At 60.6% G+C, this 17,645-nt stretch overlaps 1 protein-coding gene and 1 long non-coding RNA gene across 6 annotated transcripts; one reads left to right on the top strand and one right to left on the bottom strand.

Moving 5' to 3' along the window:
* Positions 1-56: 56 nt before the first annotated feature.
* LOC106043008 (relaxin receptor 2-like) lies at positions 57-15,688 on the bottom strand. 4 transcript variants are annotated; one of them, XM_067005228.1, is made up of 18 exons: positions 15,136-15,688; positions 10,639-10,782; positions 10,139-10,228; positions 9,946-10,051; positions 9,427-9,498; positions 9,020-9,091; positions 8,545-8,616; positions 7,524-7,595; positions 6,058-6,132; positions 5,878-5,949; positions 4,094-4,165; positions 3,832-3,903; positions 3,549-3,620; positions 3,389-3,460; positions 1,944-2,176; positions 1,240-1,650; positions 836-1,051; positions 57-448 (listed from the first exon to the last, which is right to left on the bottom strand). In XM_067005228.1, exons 1-18 carry the CDS (start codon positions 15,602-15,604, stop codon positions 57-59), a joined length of 2,784 nt encoding a protein of 927 aa, XP_066861329.1. In that variant the 5' UTR covers positions 15,605-15,688. The 4 variants fall into 4 exon arrangements, with proteins under 4 accessions (XP_066861329.1, XP_047932328.2, XP_066861330.1 ...); XM_048076371.2 differs by having other exon boundaries at positions 1,944-2,173; positions 15,136-15,685; XM_067005229.1 differs by having other exon boundaries at positions 209-540; positions 15,136-15,682.
* LOC125184351 (uncharacterized) lies at positions 4,521-10,411 on the top strand. 2 transcript variants are annotated; one of them, XR_010834863.1, is made up of 3 exons: positions 4,521-5,426; positions 5,946-6,049; positions 7,592-10,411. It is a non-coding gene; the product is annotated as an uncharacterized lncRNA (long non-coding RNA). The 2 variants fall into 2 exon arrangements; XR_007168262.2 differs by having other exon boundaries at positions 7,131-10,411.
* Positions 15,689-17,645: the final 1,957 nt, after the last annotated feature.

Below are 17,645 nucleotides of genomic sequence, written 5' to 3'. Positions count from 1 at the left end.
AGGGTGCTGCTGGCCGATTCCCCAGCCCGGTGACATCGTGGGGCCGGGCAATGCGTTCATGTGGTGGCTGGAGCCATCAGGCTGCATATCCAACATTTTGGCAGAATGAGGCCAAAAAAGTAACCCGAGAGCAGCTGTGAATTAGGTGGCAGGAGCTGAGCCCCCCGTGGGGTTGGGCAGCAGGGGCTGCCTGGGGGCACCGCTGCCCCCCAAGCCCCCAGACCCACATGAACACCGCGGTGGCAGCAAGCGGCTGAACTCGAGGTGCCTGTGCCCTTCGTGGCACGGCCCCTGCCTGCCGCAGGGGAAGATCTGGTAGGGGAGATGCGCCGCTCCTGGGGCGTCCTCAGCATCAGACGGTGCTGGCCTGCGGCGCTGCCAGCACGGAGCTCCTCTGGCACTCGTGCAGCTCCGACGGCTTGGCCTGCAGACAGCCCTTCAGCTGCTCCTGGAAGGGGGCGGTGGTGATGGTGTAGAGGATGGGGTTGAGGGCGCTGTTGATGGGCAGGATGAAGATGACCACCCAGGAGGTGATGGTGCCTGCGTTCCACCAACGAGGACACGGCGTTAGGTGGCCAGAGCCCTGCCCGGGGGAACCCACCCATGCCACAAAGTGGGGCAATCCCATTTCCAGGCTCATGGCCATGGGTGTGGGGGTGGGGGGTGGGGGTCACAACTGCAGCTCTGTGGGGAGCTGGAGGGGACCAGGGCCCACCTTGGGATGGGTGACACTCACCCCCTGCACTCAGACACCCAACCTTGGCAGCACCCACACCGAGGAGCCCCCACCCAGGGGCTCTGGGCCGACAGCGGTGGGCCCGGCCGGGTCCTTCACCTGGTATTTCCACCTGCAGCAGGGAGAGCAGCTTGAGCAGGAAGATGGGGATCCAGCAGAGAGCATCGGTGATGACGATGAAGAAGAAGCGCTTTGCGATGGCGACTTCCCGGGAGCAGACGCTCCTCTCGGCTGTCCTGGACGCGGTGATGTGGATGGAGTAGAACATGCCGGTGTAAGCGAAGACGATGGTGATGAAGGCCGCAAGGTTCAAGCCTGGAGAGGAAGAGGTTTCTCTCGGAGCACCTCGGCTGGGGCCGTGGCGCAGCAGGACTGCTCCCGCTTCCCCACTAGAGGGGGCAGAGGCAGCTCCGCAGCCCCGGCTCGCCCCAGACCTGGGTGCGCTGAGCCACCCCGCTGCCTCTGGAACCCCGGCCTGCCCCGCTCCGTGCCCGTGGCCTCACCCAGGTAGATGGTGGTGGAGTAGCCCCTGGCGCTGGGCCGCTCGCCCAGGTCGGACTGCAGCGGGAAGCAAACCCCGTTCCTGCCGTAGTAGTTGCCGAAGGACTCCTTACACCACAGGGGGACGAGGCTGAGGGAGAAGCCCAGGAGCCAGATGACGGCCAGCACCGAGACGGTCTGCTTCCTGCCGGCTCTGCGGTGGCTGAAGGGGAAGACGATGGAGAAGTACTTCTCCAGGGTCATGTAGGTCAGCAGCAGGACGGACACCTCGGAGGACAGCATGGCCAGGCTGCCCACCAGCTGGCACTGCAGGCTGGCCATCCAGCCCTGCGCGTGCTTGTTGTATTCGCCCGAGTACTTGAGGTCGAAGGCGCCGATGACGAAGAGGTAGATGCCCATCAGGCCGTCTGCACCTGGGGCGGAGGCAAGGCACGGTGAGAGAAAGGCTCCAGCGGGCAGCTGTACCCCCTGCAGTGACACCGGGGCCACGAAGCCACTGCAGAGCTGTTGTGTCTGCATGTGTTAGAAGAGCTGCCAGACGGTGCCGCGGCACCTATAAGCATGGGCAGGAGCCGAGACATGCCAGGAGCACCCCTGACATCGGCGTGAAAAGAAAGGCAGGCAGCAATGGGCCCCGGCCGTGGTGGTTTGGGGTGCTGTGAGCTGGAGAGGCCCCCCTGTGCCCTCCCCACCGCTCCCAGCTCACAGCACAGGGACTTGATGGCCATGGCGTGCTGGCTGTTCTCCGTGGCGATGAGGGAGCGCATGCAGATGACGAAGAGGTTGCCGAGGCAGGTGACGCAGGCGATGACCCAGACGAAGACGCGCAGGATGATGTTGGCCAGGAGGTGCTCGAAGGAGGAGATGCCGTCGGTGTTGGGCTTGCAGCTGCGCACGTGGGGCGCGGAGCTGCAGTACTGGAACTTCTTGAAGTAGCTGCTGGGAGGAAGGGGCTGGCTGCCACCGGGCCGGTGTGCACGGCCCTGCTGCTGCCACATCCACCTCCTCCAGCCCCCCATGGTGCTTGTCCCTGTCTGCGTGGAGCAGGGCCAGCCAGACCCTCAAATCACTAGCCACGAGCCTTGGAGCTGTCACTAACCAGGGACGGGAGGACAACTGGAGCAGAGGACCCGGGAGGCCAGCACACAGCCCTCTGCAGCAGCACCCGGGACAGGGGAGGAACATGCAGAGAGGAAGAAAGCTGAACAGGGGGGTGCGGTTTGCGCAGTGTCTGTGGTTTGTTTTGGACACCGAATAAGCAACAGCCCAAATCCTTTGTGAAACAGGCAGGAGGCACCCCAATGCTTTCCTGGATCGAGTGCCGCACAGCCGCGCTTATATCTGTCACCGTCAGCTAATAAATAGAGAGCGGAGTGTTTTCCTCCAAGCCCTGCTTCTCACAAACATTTAAAAATCATTCCCTTGTTCAAGTCTCTCAACTTCCATTAACAGGGATTCAGATTTTTCCCCTGCATATTATTTCAGATTAATCTTTTCAAGCCTTATAAAAGCAATCCCATACAAGCTTAGTAAAACTCCACATTAGAAAATGACTACAAAACTGCAATGCAAGGCTCGTTTCTGCTTAATTATAGATAAAAGGGGAGAAAATGATTGCTTATTAGCAAGTCAGGTAGAAAATGTACCGTATTTACAGTCCAAACAGACCAATTACAGAAAGGAAGATGTACAGTTGTCTTTCATTACAGGTACTCTAAAATGTGCATCTGGAGATAATTATTTTTTTTTAATCCTTCCAAAGCAAAGCCCCAGCACTCACAGCTGGCTGTATTTCCACCACATGTGCGGTGCCTGCCCAGCCTTGCTGCACGTCTCTGCTGCCCTTAGGCCGTTACCTCGGGCCCAGGCAAAGCACCTCTAAGGGGGCACTCGGGCACACGGCGCGGGGCCCGTGCACACCTCACCCGACAGAGCCCACCCCTCCCGCACCACCCGTGCGGTGCACACTCAGAAGCGTGCATCGTTCCTTGTGTCACGTGCATGGGGGGCACCTCCGCAATTTGGTGTGGGATAAATGCCCCCACTGCTCCGGCAGGGGGTCCTGCACGGGGAGGTGCAGGCACGGCGTGCGCGGGGCTGAAGCCGCCTGCTCAGAGCGAGGAGTGAGCTGGTGTCGTCCCCTCCACTCACATGTGGGAGAGGTTGGCCAGCCTGCGGAAGGTCAGGTTGTGGATGTTGGGGATCTCCAGCCCTTCCAAGCTCCTGCAAGACGAAAGCAGGGCAGGGGAGGCTGGGAGCTGCCGGGCTGGCCTCGGTGCTGCTGCAGGGCTGGGGATGCTGTGGGACTCACAGGGACCGCAGCTGGGGCAGGCTCTCAAACTGCCCGGGGAAGATCTCGTTCAAGGGGTTGTAGGAAACATTCCTGTAAAGAAGGAAAGCTTTGATAGCTTTCCTACCTGGAAGCTATCACAGGAGCTGTAAGTCAGGACAGAGGGGAGGCTTTTCTGGCTTCTCCCCAGCACTCCCCATCCCCAGGATGGGCACACAGATGCAGAGCAGAATTGCACAGCGCCTTGCAGGGGCCAGGTGCTGGCCGCCCCCTCCCCGCGGTGGCAGGGTGCTCCGGTACTCACAGCTGCTGCAGGTCGGCCAGGCCGTTGAACAGCGATGCCGGGAGCTCATCTAGCCCGTTGCGGGACAGGTCTCTGGCAGAGCAGAGCGGTGTTTGGGAAGGCGTGAGGCCACCTGCCCGCAGGCTCTGTGCCCGCCGTGCCAGCACCACCGAGCCGCGCAGGGTGGGCAGGGGGCACACGCAGCCCCCACACAGCGGGTCCTGAGCCAGGGACCCCCAGCCCGCAGCAGCAGGCTCGGGGAACACGACGGGCAGACACTTACAGCTCCACCAGCCTGTTCAGCCTGGAAAACGTCCCGCCTTGGATCCACCTGATCTTGTTCCTGCGCAGGACCCTGAGCGAGGAGGAAGAGGAGAACGTGGGTGCAATGAGCCTCGTGCACCCTCTGCGGGCATCACCCAGCCTCTGGGCTGGCTGCAGGCACTCAGGGTGCTCTGCTTGGGGCACATCCATGGGGTGCCCCCGGCTCCATGGAGTCCCTCCCCAGTGCCCCCTGCCCCAGCTGCCACCCCCAGCCCGTGCTCACCCAACGCTCCGCTGCTGTGGGGCCGGGCCTGGGCCAGAGCCCAGCTCCCTGGGGCAAGGCCCCACCTCACACAAGCCCTTAGAGAAGGGCCCACCAGAAAAACAGGAGGTGACCAGAGCTGGCTGAAGGGCTCAGAATTAAAAACTGAGGACGAGAAGTGAAAGCCTGGAGTGGTGCACTAAGATGGAAGCACAGCTGGGCTCTGCTGAGCCCTGCCACCAACTGAGGCAGCCCGCTGTGCTGCAGCGCTGCAAGACGTCTGCAGACAAAGGCCCTCGTCCTTCCAGAGGATAAAAAATTAAATCGCTTGCTCCAGAGCACAGCCCCTCAGTCGTTTCTGGTTGCTCTCACTTTGGCTCTGCTGCCACATTGTCCGTGGGATCGAACATGGAGCAAGGCGTGCGTCTGCACCGCGGTGGCCGGGAGCACCACAGCGCAGACACGGGGGAGCCCGGCCGGGCCTGCTCGTCCTGCAGAGCCCAGCACGAGCCCCTCTGCGTCTGCAGCCCCTCCTCGCCGAGCTGTCTCTGGGGCCGGTGTCACCGGCGGGGTGTGTTTACACCGTCTGTCTTTGCCCTCACTTGGGTTTCCATGGCAGTGCCACAACAGCCCTGGGAAACACGCGGTTGATCAAAGCCGAAGGGGGTTGGTTTTGGGAGGACGGAGGGAGCCGTGGGGCAGCAGCTCACCCACCTCGCTGGGGCTGCCGGCAGCTCCCACGGGAGAAGTGGTGTGGGGTGGCTCCGATGACTGCTGGTGATCCCCTGGCAGGACGCCGGGGCGCCCATCGCGCTCCTGCTGCCACCACCACCCGCGGCCATCGGGCAGCCCACGGGTGTGCGCGGCGCTAAACTTCCCTGGCCTGAGCTCAGCTCTCCAGGGGCCGTATCTATCTCTCTGGGAGACATACAGCCATCGCACACGGCAACGTCCCTGGGAGAGGCCTGGGCATTACCAAGGTGAATTCTTTTCCCCTGTCAGCCCCAGGAAGGCACCTGCGTGAGGGCCCGGAGCACAGCCCAGCCCCAGCCATGCAGCGGTGCAGGAACAGGCCCCAGGCAGGGGGGCGGTAAGCAGAGCCGCTCGGGGTTTGACACACAGAGCCAGCTCACAAAGTTTATGGTGCTCCTCAGAGATATTTTTAGGGGATTTGGATGCCAACAGAAGGCTTTGGGCTGGCCGTGAGCCTCGTTGCTTGCGCACCATGGGAAGCTTTTTCCGTGCTGCGCCCTGCCTCTGACCCTGCTCGGTTCCGGCAGCCCCAGGCTGCTGCTGACAGGGGAACTACCCTCCGGACCCAGAGTGCTGGACAAGGCCCTGGGGTGCCCCATCAAGTCCCTACAGAGCAGATATAAAATTCATGAAGCTGACAGCAATACAGATACGGAGCGAAACCGTTCACGTGAAACACAGCCCCTCGCCTAGCCCAGAGCAGAGGGAAAAGGGGTCCGAGCCGAGCCCCACCTGCCCCCACCCCACCAAGGGGTGTCCCCGGGCAGGCAGGGCCGTGGGGTACTCACAGCACGGTGAGCTCGCGGCACTCCTGGAACACGGCCCCACGCACCGCCCGGATCCTGTTCCCTTCCAGATCCCTGCAGGAAAGGCGATTGTGCGGCTGCCTCCCCGGCCCTGTCCCCGTTGGGATGCCCCCAGGGAGCAGTGCCTGCCCCGGACCCGGCTGCCCAAGGCCAGGTACTCACAGCCAGCTCAGCTTCGGCATCTCCGCACACAGGGAGGTGTTGGGTATTTTAGCCAGGGAGTTGTTCAGCATGTACCTGCGGGGAGGAACAGAGACGAACGGGGTCACAGCACCGTACCCCTGCACGGGATGCACCCCGAGGGCTTTCTGCTGGTGCCCGGCCTCCCCGCAGGGCTGCTGCTCACAGCAGTACCCGGGCCGAGCTCAGGGCTGGCGGCACCTCCAGCACCCCGCTGGCTGCACCGGCTCCCCGCACCCCGGCTGCGGGGCCGGCAGTGGGTCAGCCACTGCTGCCCAGGGCAAAGGGCTGGTGCACGCACCTTACCCGTGGTGCAGAGCTTCACTCGCCTTCTTGGGCTATGACAGTAAGGATACGGGTCGTACTTAGCGGCTGTGGGACAGCCTTGCCAGGGAGCTGAGGGGCATGGCCCAAGGAGAACGGTGCACGGAACCAGAGCGACCCGGGAGTGACAGGCAGCGAAGGCAGATTTACAGCACGAACTCCCTCTGGCATTTTTCTCAGCCACTTTTGCACATGCCTGCGTGCGCAGCGCTCCTTAGTGTGCTTCTTGTGACCGCAGTTTATTAGCTCGATTTGTTAAAAAAAGCAGCAGGATAAACAAGCTACGTCACCGAGGAGAGCGGCTCCCCTGCCCGCAACGTGGGAACGCAGCCCGGGGCGGGGGGGGGGCACTGCCCCACGGCCCTCTCTGGGGACAGTGGGGACAGGCACCTGGACGCTGGGTGCCCCCCCGAGCATGCTGTCCCTCCTCCAGCCACCTCACGGCCCCAGATCCCCAACCAGGGCCCCCACCAGCCCCGGTGGCTGCCCAGCCCCAGCCCCACAAGTTACTTCAGTACCGCGCACCCAATTTTGGGGCTTTTGCAACCAACGCCAGCAGTGCTGGTGCGAGCCCACACCAGCAGCTGCAGCTCTGCCCTTGCAGGTGCAAGCTCAGGGAATACAGCTTAAAGCATGGTCAGATATATGGGAGTGTATATACGTGTGTGCGCTCACACACGTGTTTTTTCCAGTCTAACAGCCAAAATTTCTCCCCTTACTCTGACTCCAAGCTGCTGCCAGAGTTTCTGATCTGCACTGTGGACTATGGAGGTGGAGAAGGTATTAAAATCACATTAGAGTGATTGCAAAATTACTCTTCTGGTGGCCAAAGCCAGTCAGTTATCCTGTACTTCCCTCTTGGAAACGGCTGGACCTTACGAACAGCCCTTATCTCAACGTGGTGCTCAAACAGCTAGCACAAGGGGCAGAACTTAGGGCAGCACAATGCCCTGCTGAACGCGGTGTCCTCAGCCAGCTGCTGGAAGTTGCAGCAGGGCAGGTATGTGCCCTGCAGAGTTATCCCTCGCACCCTGGGGAAGGTGGGGAAGCCACAGCACCCTTGACTTAGCCCCAAGGAAGGGGCTCAGAAGCAGAGCCTGGAGAAAGGGAGCAGGAGGACTTACAGAAAGTACAGGGACTTCAGCCCCACAAAAGCGGCGGGGGCAATCCTGGCGATCCTGTTGTTGTCCAGCATCCTGCAGAGGAGGAGGAGGAGTGAGATGGGGCACCCACCGATGGCGAGGAAGGCAGCGGGAGGCTGCCGGCACCAGGAGCACGCCGAGCACCACGCCGTGCCCGGGGAGCTGGCTCTGTCCCTTCTGCCCTGCAGGTCCCCCCGGGTGCCACCCCTGGGTGGGGGCAGCCCCCCGCATCCCATCCTGCTCCCCTGTGAATCCTGCCCCGGCTGAAGCATCGGATCCAGCTGCAGAGTCTGGAATCCTTCACAGTCAGGGTCTGTTGGATTTTTCCTCTCCTCTGCTGTGAAATAACGATAAATTAAAAGCCATCCAGGGAATTCAGGGCCGTGCTTGGCTTCTCAAAAGTCCTTTGGCTTGTTTGCGCCACAGACCACCCTCCGTGAGTCGTTCATCATTCTGTTTTCCCTCTTTGATTTAAGGAATAACTGAGCTGGTCCCATGGCAAATAAGGGGAAACCTGACGGGGAGCAGGCCTGCCCTGGTGGCGGGGCCGCCCCTGCACACTCGGGCGGGGAATCACCTTGCAGAGCAGCCTTTAGGGATTTTTCTATGTAAAAAGATGTGTAAAAGCACATGGGCAAACAGGGCCTTCGAGAATAAGCAGGAGGAGCGGACATTAGCTGCACTTTTGGTTTGGGCACACTTTTTGAGGGGCTGGGGCTGCAGACCTCCCTGTTCACTACCGCACTGGGAGGCTCTCGTGCGTTGCTCTGGAGCTGGCCCAGGTGCTGTGGGTGCCCCCGCAGCCAGCCTCGCTCTGCGCCCTGCAGCCCCCCAGCAAGCGATTGCATCCCACCACAGAGCCGTGAGGCCACCGTCCCCACTCCATCTGACATCCGTAATGAGATCGTGGACAAGACCCGGCCTCATTAATCCCCCCACAAGGAACTGGTGTCACGACGCACCGGGATCACGCATGGGGGTCAGAACCAGAGGGGGCACTCACAGCCACTCGAGGTGCTGCAGGTCCTCGAAAACCCGGGGCTTCAGCTGGGAGATCTTGTTGTGGCTGAGGAACCTACAGATGAACAGAGAAGATCATTTTCCTTCTGGTACCGCTGCTAATTCACCCAGCTTTTGCTAAAGCTGCTCCTCCCAAGGAGCCTGTGTGCCCCCCACTGTCAGTACCCGCAGCTCCTCTCCCTTCGCATCTCCGATGCGGGGCCCTGGATCAGGCAGGCAAACACGGGGAGGGGAAGGGAGTGATGTGCGGGATGTGCTGGTGCCTCTGCCCTGCCCCACATTCACCCACCTACTCCAGTTTAAAGCAGGCTTGGTACTGATTCTTGCAGGAGCAAGAAGTCCGAGAGCCGGACTGGAGCCGGCTGTGCTGCGAGCCTCGCGTGCCAAGCGGCGCAGAGGCCTGCCTCGTCCCACGGATTTCCTCCCCAGGGCCTCGTAACGCAGGAACTCTTACTTACAACGTTTTGAGCTGAGAAAGTCCAGCGAACGCTTTGGGTGAGATCATACGGATCTTGTTGTTTTGCAAAAATCTATTAAAAAACGGGACAGAGAAACAGATTGGAAAAGAAACACTTTCTAGGGGGTCTCAGCCTAGAAAATCATCGCAGGGCTTGCACAGAGGGACCGACAGTGTCATTACTCCTCCAACTCCAGGGCTGGGCAGCCTCAAACACAGAGACCAAGTGGTGGAGATGAAGACAGGCTGAGGAGTGCCTGGGCTAACACAGAGCCACAGCACAGCCCTGAGCAAAGCCGCCCCGACACGTGCACGCTCCTGTTCCCTGTGCTGCCCCTGCTGCTGCCGACCCGCACGGCCGCTGCTCGCCCCGTTTGGCGCAGCGGGGCACAGAGGGGTGATACTCACAGCTTCTTCAGCCTCCTGTACCTGGCGAACTGATTGTCCAGCAGAGAGTGGATTTTATTTTTCTTCAGGTCCCTAACAGGAAAACAGGAAGAGGGAAGGAGGGAGGGAGGAAAATAAATAAAGAAACCAAATTCCGAGGCCAGAGAACCTTTATCACAGGAGGATGGGGCAGCCGAGGCCCTCCTCCTGTGCAATACAAATGAGATGCAAGGCAGCTGCTGTTCGTTAACACAACACCGCTAATTGCTCTCCCAATCTGCAAGAATTGTTTGCCATGGATGAGTTTTTTCAGGCTCTCCTTCCCCTCCTAGCCCTTACTTTGTGTGTGTGACAAGCAGCTGGGGCTTGCCAACCTCCAGCCCAGCAGCAGCACGGAGCAGCCAGCAGCCGCCTCTCCCAGCTCCGTGCGGTCTGGGGGTGCTGCAGGCAGCCAAATCCCTGTGACAGGGGGCTGCTGGCCCTGGGGGGGCATGGGTTCCCTTGGGGGAAAGGGGAAGAACATGTCCCACCGCTACTCACAGCCTCGTCACGTTGGGGGAGACCCAGGGCACAGCGCTGAGGTCCTGCGCAGTGCAGTCTACTGCCTGGTCCCAGCACCGGCACCGCTCCGGGAACAGCTCCAGCGCTGCGGGAGAGCAGAGGGGGTGTGCTGAGGGGGCAAAGGGGCCACACAGCAAGGGGGGGATGCCCGGACCCCAACCAGGTGGCTTACAGCAGGGGTCTGCCTCATCTTCCACCGCCGTGCTGCTGCTGTGCGTGGCCAGCTTGTCGCCCAGGACCCCCAGCCAGCCGGTGTTGTCCACTGTGGGCGGGGAGCGCCGTTAGGGCATGGGGAAGGGGCCCGGCACCATCCCCTCCACCCAGCAGCTCGGGATGCCCGCCCTGAGCGGCCTTCCTGGTGCCTGGGCTGGCATCTGGGCAGAGCAAAACCCCGGCAGCATCGGGACAGGGTGCGGGGATGGATGAAACCAGGACCCAGATGATCTTCTACATGGGGCACGCGTGGCCATGGTGCCTGGGTGGATTACGCGTGCCAGAGCCGGGACGCAGCTGGATAAAGAAGCAGGCCCAGGGCTCCCCCCACTGCCGCTGCTCCCAGGGGTGGACCCAGCTCTGCCCTAATGCCCTCAGGGTCCTGGATCCTGGCATTCCCAGGTCCAGGGGGTTATTCCCACCGAGGGCATCCCCCCTTCCTAGGGGTTTGCCAATTACCGCAGTTCTCCTCGTCGGCTCCGTTGTCGCAGTCGTCCACCCCGTTGCAGTGCAGGGCCTGGGGCAGGCACACGGAGAGGTTGCCGCAGGGAAACTGCCCCAGGGGACACACGTGCCTGTCCCTGGGGTGCGTCACAAGAGGCTCTGCCAAAGGAAGAGGAGGTGCTCAGCGCTCCCCTCGGGCAGCACCTGAGCTCCTGGGGCCACGTCCTGCTTTGTGCCCATGCTGTCCCCATGCCACCCGTGAGCCCTCCACCACCAGCACCCCATGAAGGGCTCTGACCTCTGTGGGGCATCCCCCAACACCCACAGCAGATGCAGGCAGATATTCTCATAACAGGTTAAAGCCCAGCTGCCCCATCCCAGCTCCATCGCAGGGTGCGAGGCTGTCCTGGCAGCTCGGGCTCCCCTTCTGCCGGGCCCTTTCTGTCAGAGCCATCCCGATCCCCAGCTCAGGGCCCCGTTCATTAATACCCTGCGATTATCCGTGGCAGAGGCACGCCTCAGATCCAGCTAAACGTTTCCACACCCCGCTTTGATCAGGCCTGGGGAAGTGGCAGCAGTGAGCACCGGGAGGGACCGGGGCTGCGCGGAGGGGCCCGGCTTGTCGCTCAAGATTTTCTTCAGCTGCCAGCCTATTACTGGCTAATGGGGCGTGCTGGAATTAAAAGCACTTTCCTCTCTCGCACACACACCTCATTAGCCATCCCATCAGCAGCACTGCGGTGTGACGTGGAGGTGGATGTGACTCAGAGCATCACACGTCCACGTGCCTGCCCGTGGCAGACGGGTGGTTTTGGGGCTGGTGCCCCGGCACGGTACCGGGGCGGGCAGGGCCGAGGATGGCACGGGCACGGCACCGGCAGCTGCGGTGGAAGCAGCCTGTGGCTGGCAGGTGCTAGCGATGCCTTCGGACTCCCCAGGCTGAACTTCTGCTCTGAGCACACATCCTGGCACCCCTCACCAGCCCCGTTTACACCTGGACCCAAGCAGGAGATGGGGACAGCCGCGTCCCAGCTGCAGCTGTGCAGCAGCCAGACAGCTCAGCACCGGCCCCAGGGCACCTCCCCTCCCTCTCTCCCCCAGCTTCTGCACGTCGATTTGCATTGCTGGCGGTGCTGATCTGATTGCACGTTGCAAACCGTTTCTTTTCTCGGAGACACAGAGTCCTTCCTGCCCAGAAATGCCTGCGTGTGGCACAGCAATTGAAAGCAGACTGGAAGCGGCTGAAAGCACCCCTGCCGGCTGCCTGTCTCTTCCCAAATGTCTGCCGTACAAGACGAGGGAGGCCTGGGCTGCGGCCGGAGAGCGATGCCGAGTGATGGGGAATGGATCTGAGAGACGGAGAAATCTGGAGAAGGCACGGAGAGCCGCTGGGGTCCGTCCCGCCACGGGCTGTGCACCGTGCGGCTCTGCGCGGGGCTGGGCACAGCGGTGCCGTGCCCCTGCCTCTGCTGAGATTGCCACCAGGCATCCCTAATGGGCACAGCAGTCTATGGCTATGTAAATTCATCCAGCATTTTCTAAAATTCAGCATCTTTTGCCAAAATTCCTTCATTCTCTCTCTCTCTCTCTCTTTTTTTTTTTTTTTACAGTACACTGGAGACTGCTGTTTTGGAAGTGCCTCCTTTGACTAGTCTTTTTGCAAACTGAGAAGTAATTTTAGGTTTTTATAAATGCTTGTGGCTATACTTCTGTGTTAGGCACGTCTAAACCCACGGTTCTACTGCAGAGCGTTGCAACGCGTAACGCATGTCAGATGGAATCACCGTCTGCCCGAAACTTTAAAAAATGCATCTTGTATTAAATGTTGTAAAAATGTTATCACTGAAAATTTGTTTATGCGTGATCATCTGTTCCTGTAGCTGGGAGCAAACCCATCTATTTTCTGCTGATAACGCAGCACAAGCAAGATGAAACTGTGGCAAAAGGATCAGCAGAGCTGGGGGAGGGCTGCAGCCCTTCTCTTCCCAGTCTGCACCCACGACCCCGAGTTTGTTTCTAGTGGAGCTGTTGAACGTTAATGCTTCAATAAAAGAGTTTTTATTTATTTACCCCATGCTGGCAGATCACACCCAATGATAAAAGTATGCATGAAAAGCTAACCAAAATGGCAGTTGTGTCAAAACGACAGACCAGAGGGCTGTTACTTTTTCTCGCAGCACCCCAGCAGTGCCGCAGCCGTGTCTCCTCGCAGCGTCCTGCACGTGGAAAGCACGGGCAAAACGTTGTGCTTGGTGCGATGGCCACCCTGCCACCCGAGTGGCTCCAGGGGGTGCTTATCAGCGCGGTGATAGGTGCCTTATGTAGGTAAAGATGAAGATAAATACAATCTCCTCCTGTAGAGAGAGGGCAAGCGGCAGACGAAGGGACAAGGACGACCATCCCCAGGGAGAGGTGAGCATTTCACCTCCCCCCTAGCCGGCCTGATGCTTCCTCATAAACTTGTAAGGAGAACTTGTCTCCTTAGGAGAGCATTTGGGGTGATGAAAGAGTAAGAAAATGCAAAGCAGGAGGGAGAGGGACGGTGCAAGACCCCTGACTCTTGTTCTGCTGCAGCCCCGCAGGGGAAAGCACCTCCCTTATCCTTGCCGGGCTCTGCAGATGGAAACCGATCTGACTCCTGAGCCCTGAGCTCAAAGACCCTCCTGATGGATGTTTTCCTGTCTTGGTTCCATTTCTGGACATCCAGGGAGGTCCTCTGCTGCTTGCTGCTCCATCACGCAAGTTTCTGGCTGTTTTCTTGGTCTGAATTTATGTAGGACCCGCAGAAGGTAACGGGAACTTTTCCAGGGCCTCAAGGTCCCCATTGCAGAGAGCCTGTCTGCATATGGAGCTATGTAAATACCGAGAGCAGAGAGTTTACACATATATATATTTATATACATAAGCAGAGGCAGATGCAATTTCTTCGGGAATGAGCCCAAGTCGCAGGGTCCCAGCCAAGCCCCCGGCCCCAGGACCCGGTTCTGCACCAACCCCCCTGGGGCTGGGGGCAGCCGGCGGGGAAACAAAGCGGGGTGGGAAAGAAAGTGAAATAAATATATAAATAAATAGAAACCAGAGGAAAAGTGGGTTCCTCAGGTAAGGCAGAACGCTGAGGCCGTCGGGGGGGCTGCGCATCCCGCAGGACAAACCAACCCTTCCGAGCCCTGCGGCACAGCCCGTGCCCCCCGCCTGCCCGGCTCTGCCCGGCTGGGAAGCAGCCAGCAGCGAGAGGAAGTGGCCAAATTTAGCTGGGATTAAGTCTGGCATCTGCTGAGTTTTCGTGAGGGCCACCCAGGATTGTAAACGAAGCCCACGCATCGCCCGTAAAACAGCCGTGACCGAAATAAATGCGGAGCCGGGGAGCAGGGAGCGCTGCTGCCGGGGGACCTGGCCCCGGCCCCAACCCCCGGGCTCAGTCCCCCCCGCAGACCCCAAGGCCCTGTCCTAAGCCTGCGGCCGCACCGCAGGGACCTTCTTGCAGCTTTTGCTGGGCTTCAGAGGGAGAGTGAGGGCGGCACGAAATGAGAGCAGCGAGGTCTGGTCTGTTGGAGGCTTTCCACCGGAGAGCCATCTCCTTTCAAACCCAGCTCAGAGCAGACCGAAGCAGATCTGCTTCCCCTGCACACGGGGTCCATTTCCCCAGTCAGTTCAACAAACGCATCTCCAGAAAGTGAACTCTCCAGAAACCAACACACGCAGCAGAGCATGCCTTGTGTCCACATTACCTCTGCCTGCAAATAAACCCACACACAGTTTTTGCCAGCCAATTTCTGCCGGCAGAGTTTAGGGCATGGCCCGAGGGCAGCACACCTCCCGTCCCACTCCCTGTTGGTGCCCCAGCTCTCTGTCCGTGCCGCAGGGTCTGCCCAGGGCTGCAGACCCCTCCCTACACCCAGCAGGAGCACACCCAGCTTGTGCTGCACCCGAAGCAAAGGACCTTAGGGGCGATGCCAATAATTACCTGCTTGGCTGGGGAGAGGGGCTTAGCACCCCCCCGGGGCCAGCAGGGAAGGAGCAGCTTGCATTGACACTGGCAAAAGTAAAGCACAGCAAATCAGACTCAAACAGAAGCACCTCAGAGCTCCCGGCTTTTCGTCGTACACCTCCCAACTTCCAGCACAAAGTTTTTAATTTGTGTCTGGTTTGCCACCCCCCCCTCCCCTTTCAGGCCACAGCCCTGGTGCTGCATCTGCTCCCACGCCGCTCCGGTGCTGCCTTTCCCTGCCCCTGGCTAAAAGGCAGAGCCACGACCTGTGATTATCAGCGGGCTCGGAGGCAGCAGCAAGGTCCGGAGAGCAGCGTCAGCAGCTCTGCAGAAAGCTCTCCTCGGGCACCAGCAATTTTTCTCCAAGCAGCACGGTGTTCTGGGGCAGCGAGCATCACCGCGCCGTGTGCCAGGACCTGTATCAAATCCCAGCACAAAATTCCCTGTGAACCCCTCGCCAAGAGCTCGGCCGGGCGGCCTGCCACCCCCCCCGCTCTGACTGACCTGCGGGGACACCCACTTACTGGTAACAGCACAGAAGAGCGGCGGCAGGACGAGCAGGAGCAGCTTCATCCCAGCTTGTCCCGGCGCTGCGGGCGGCAGGTTGAGCGCTGCTGGGCTGCCGGAGGCAGGGAGGAGGAGGCGAGGGGACGGGGACGCAGCCGATCCTCGGTCCCCTCCTGCGAGCGCACAGCAGCACCCACGGCTCCCAGGCTCGTGGGCGCCGGCGCTGGGGACGCTGCACGTCCTCACTGCTGGCAAGGCGTCAGCTGCGCTGACCCCCGCGTCCCGGGAGGCTGGGTGCAGGGCGCAGGGCGCAGGGCGCAGGGGGAGGCAGGGTGCAGGGGGAGGCAGGGCGCAGGGGGAGGCAGGGTGCAGGGGGAGGCAGGGCGCAGGGGGAGGCAGGGTGCAGGAGCAGCCCGAGCGCATCTGCAGCTCTTTGCAGCCTGACGCCGTTCTCTGGCCAAGAGAAGGCAGCGAGAGGACGCGCATGAGGAGGGAAGCAGCGAGAGGAAGGGACACGGTCCTTGCCGGGGGGGCCGCAGCCCTCGGCCCGTGCTCCCCAGCCCTGGGGCAGCCTGGAGCCGAGCTGTGCCCCCGCCTGGGGCACCCAACACGGGGTGCGCACCCCAAGGCAGCCCGGGGCCAGCCTGGGGAGAGAGGAGGAGGCTGAGGGGGCTGAGGGGGCTGCTCCTTCCCCGAGAGGATCCCCTGCTGGGTTTGCAGCCCATGCTGGTGCCCAGCCCTGTCCGGTGGCAGGATGGGTGCCCCGGTGGGGGCAGGACAGCCCCGTGCCCCACGGCACTGCCTGGGAGGTGGGAAGGGCGTCCGTCGGGGACCCCACCTGGCACCAGACCTCGCTGCGTCGGGGTCGCTGCTGCCCCTTCCTCAGCCTGTTGTTGAGGGCTGGGAGGCCCCAGGGAGCAGCAGTGGGAGCCGCAGGACAGCCCCACAGACAAGGCAGCTTTGCCAGCCCAAATTCAGTGAGACCTTTGGGAAGAGGGGGGCGTAATCGGATTTCACAGCTGGGGCAGGGGGACGGGGGGAGCGAGGTGGTCCTGATTAGAGAGCAGACTCCTACCACGGCTTTGATCTCCGTGCTAAGTTCCCCAAACCATCTGCACTGTGAATACAGCTCTCCTTCCAGTCTCCTTTTCCCAGCACTTTCAACTGCTTGTTATGGGACCAGAAAAATCTGTAAAAATTAACCCCTGCTGCTGGAAAGTCAATTTTTAGCCAGGACACAGGACCTGCTCTCCCACCTGCTCGTCCTCATGCCATCAGTGTGGGACTAACTGATGCACTGAGCAGGAGGAAGGTCCCAGGGCCCCGGGGGACCTGCAGGGCCCCCCTGCTGGGACCAGCTCGGAAGGGACACGGCCACCAGGTGACATTGCTCTGACACCAGGACACCGAGCTACACGCTCCCTGACCCAGCCGGGACACGTCCCCCAGGAGATGTGCCCCATTCCCGTGTCACCGGCAGCGGAGCTTGAGGAAGGGACCCCGAAACCTGCCACCCCCTGCCCCTCGCCCCCGCAGGGATTTGGTCCCTTCCATGGTGCTAACTCACAGACCGAAGGGCACTTTGATGCCGATAGCCAGAGAGAGTGGGGCTGGTGGGGGAAAAGGAATCAAAGAGAAGCAAAATATTTCTTTTTTCTTTCTCTCTCTCTCTCTCTCTCTCTTTTTTTTTTTTTTTTTTTTGTCAGAGAAAGAAAGGAGCTGCTTGGAAAACAGTTCTGTGCATGGCAGTCCTAGGCTGCCCGCAGAGGTCTGCAATGCTGCTGAAGTCTGAAGCCCTGACTTTGGTCCCAAGGGCTGGCTGGGGGCTTGGTGATGGAGCCAAAGGCACTTTTCTGCCCTGATGTCCGAACGGGGGCATTTGCTGCTGGGTGCCAGGGCGCCAGATGGCGGTGACTGCAAAAGCAACACACCTGCAGCCAGGGGAAAAATCAAAGCTTGCGAATGAAAACATGTTTCAGGGCCTGACAAAATTCCCCTGTGCTTTCGCTTAGCTGTGGCAGTGGCAAAGGCTGCCCTGGTCGCATGGGAGGCAGTCCCAAAGCGAGGAATTCCTGAGCCTCACAGCACACAGAAACCCTGAGAGAGCAACCGGAGAGGTTGGGCAAAGACGGGAGAGACCTCATCTGCAAAAATGATGGCAAACAATTCCAGTCGTCTTCTCCCGTGGTCCTCCAGGCTGTCAGCATCTTCCCACCAAGTCTGTATTTCTTAGCCTGAGCTTTGCTAATGGGCCAAAAAATTTCGCCTCACACCCTTTGGCAGCAATCCTTGTCCAGCTCTCGGGGACGTGCCTCCAAGTAACCGCTGAGTGATGTATGGGCACTGGAGGCTTCAGCACATGCATTAAATCTCCGGCTGCAGAGCCCAGCAATACATTACAGCACGGAGACCCGCGTGGCCCGGAGAGCACTTGTGCAATCGCATGGCACAGATTTACGTCCCGGGGCTGTCAGAGCGCGACCTCCTCGCGGAGCCACGGCCCCGCTCCAGCCCCGCCATGCAAGGA

Source organism: Anser cygnoides, chromosome 13 (genome assembly GCF_040182565.1).
Source record: "Anser cygnoides isolate HZ-2024a breed goose chromosome 13, Taihu_goose_T2T_genome, whole genome shotgun sequence".
NCBI classification, from domain to species: domain Eukaryota; kingdom Metazoa; phylum Chordata; class Aves; order Anseriformes; family Anatidae; genus Anser; species Anser cygnoides.
The sequence above is the reverse complement of the archived record's forward strand: the minus strand, read 5'-3'. Positions and strand labels throughout refer to the sequence as shown.

Bases quoted from the DNA above. Each gene is read 5' to 3' on its own strand.
- LOC106043008 (XM_067005228.1), bottom strand. From the start codon at position 15,604: ATGCGCGTCCTCTCGCTGCCTTCTCTTGGCCAGAGAACGGCGTCAGGC. The intron at 3,904-4,093 runs GTAAGTGTCTGC...CTGCTCTGCCAG, and splicing joins CTGAACAGGCTGGTGGAGCT to AGACCTGTCCCGCAACGGGC. The intron at 1,651-1,943 runs GTGAGCTGGGAG...CCTCCGCCCCAG, and splicing joins GGCCATCAAGTCCCTGTGCT to GTGCAGACGGCCTGATGGGC.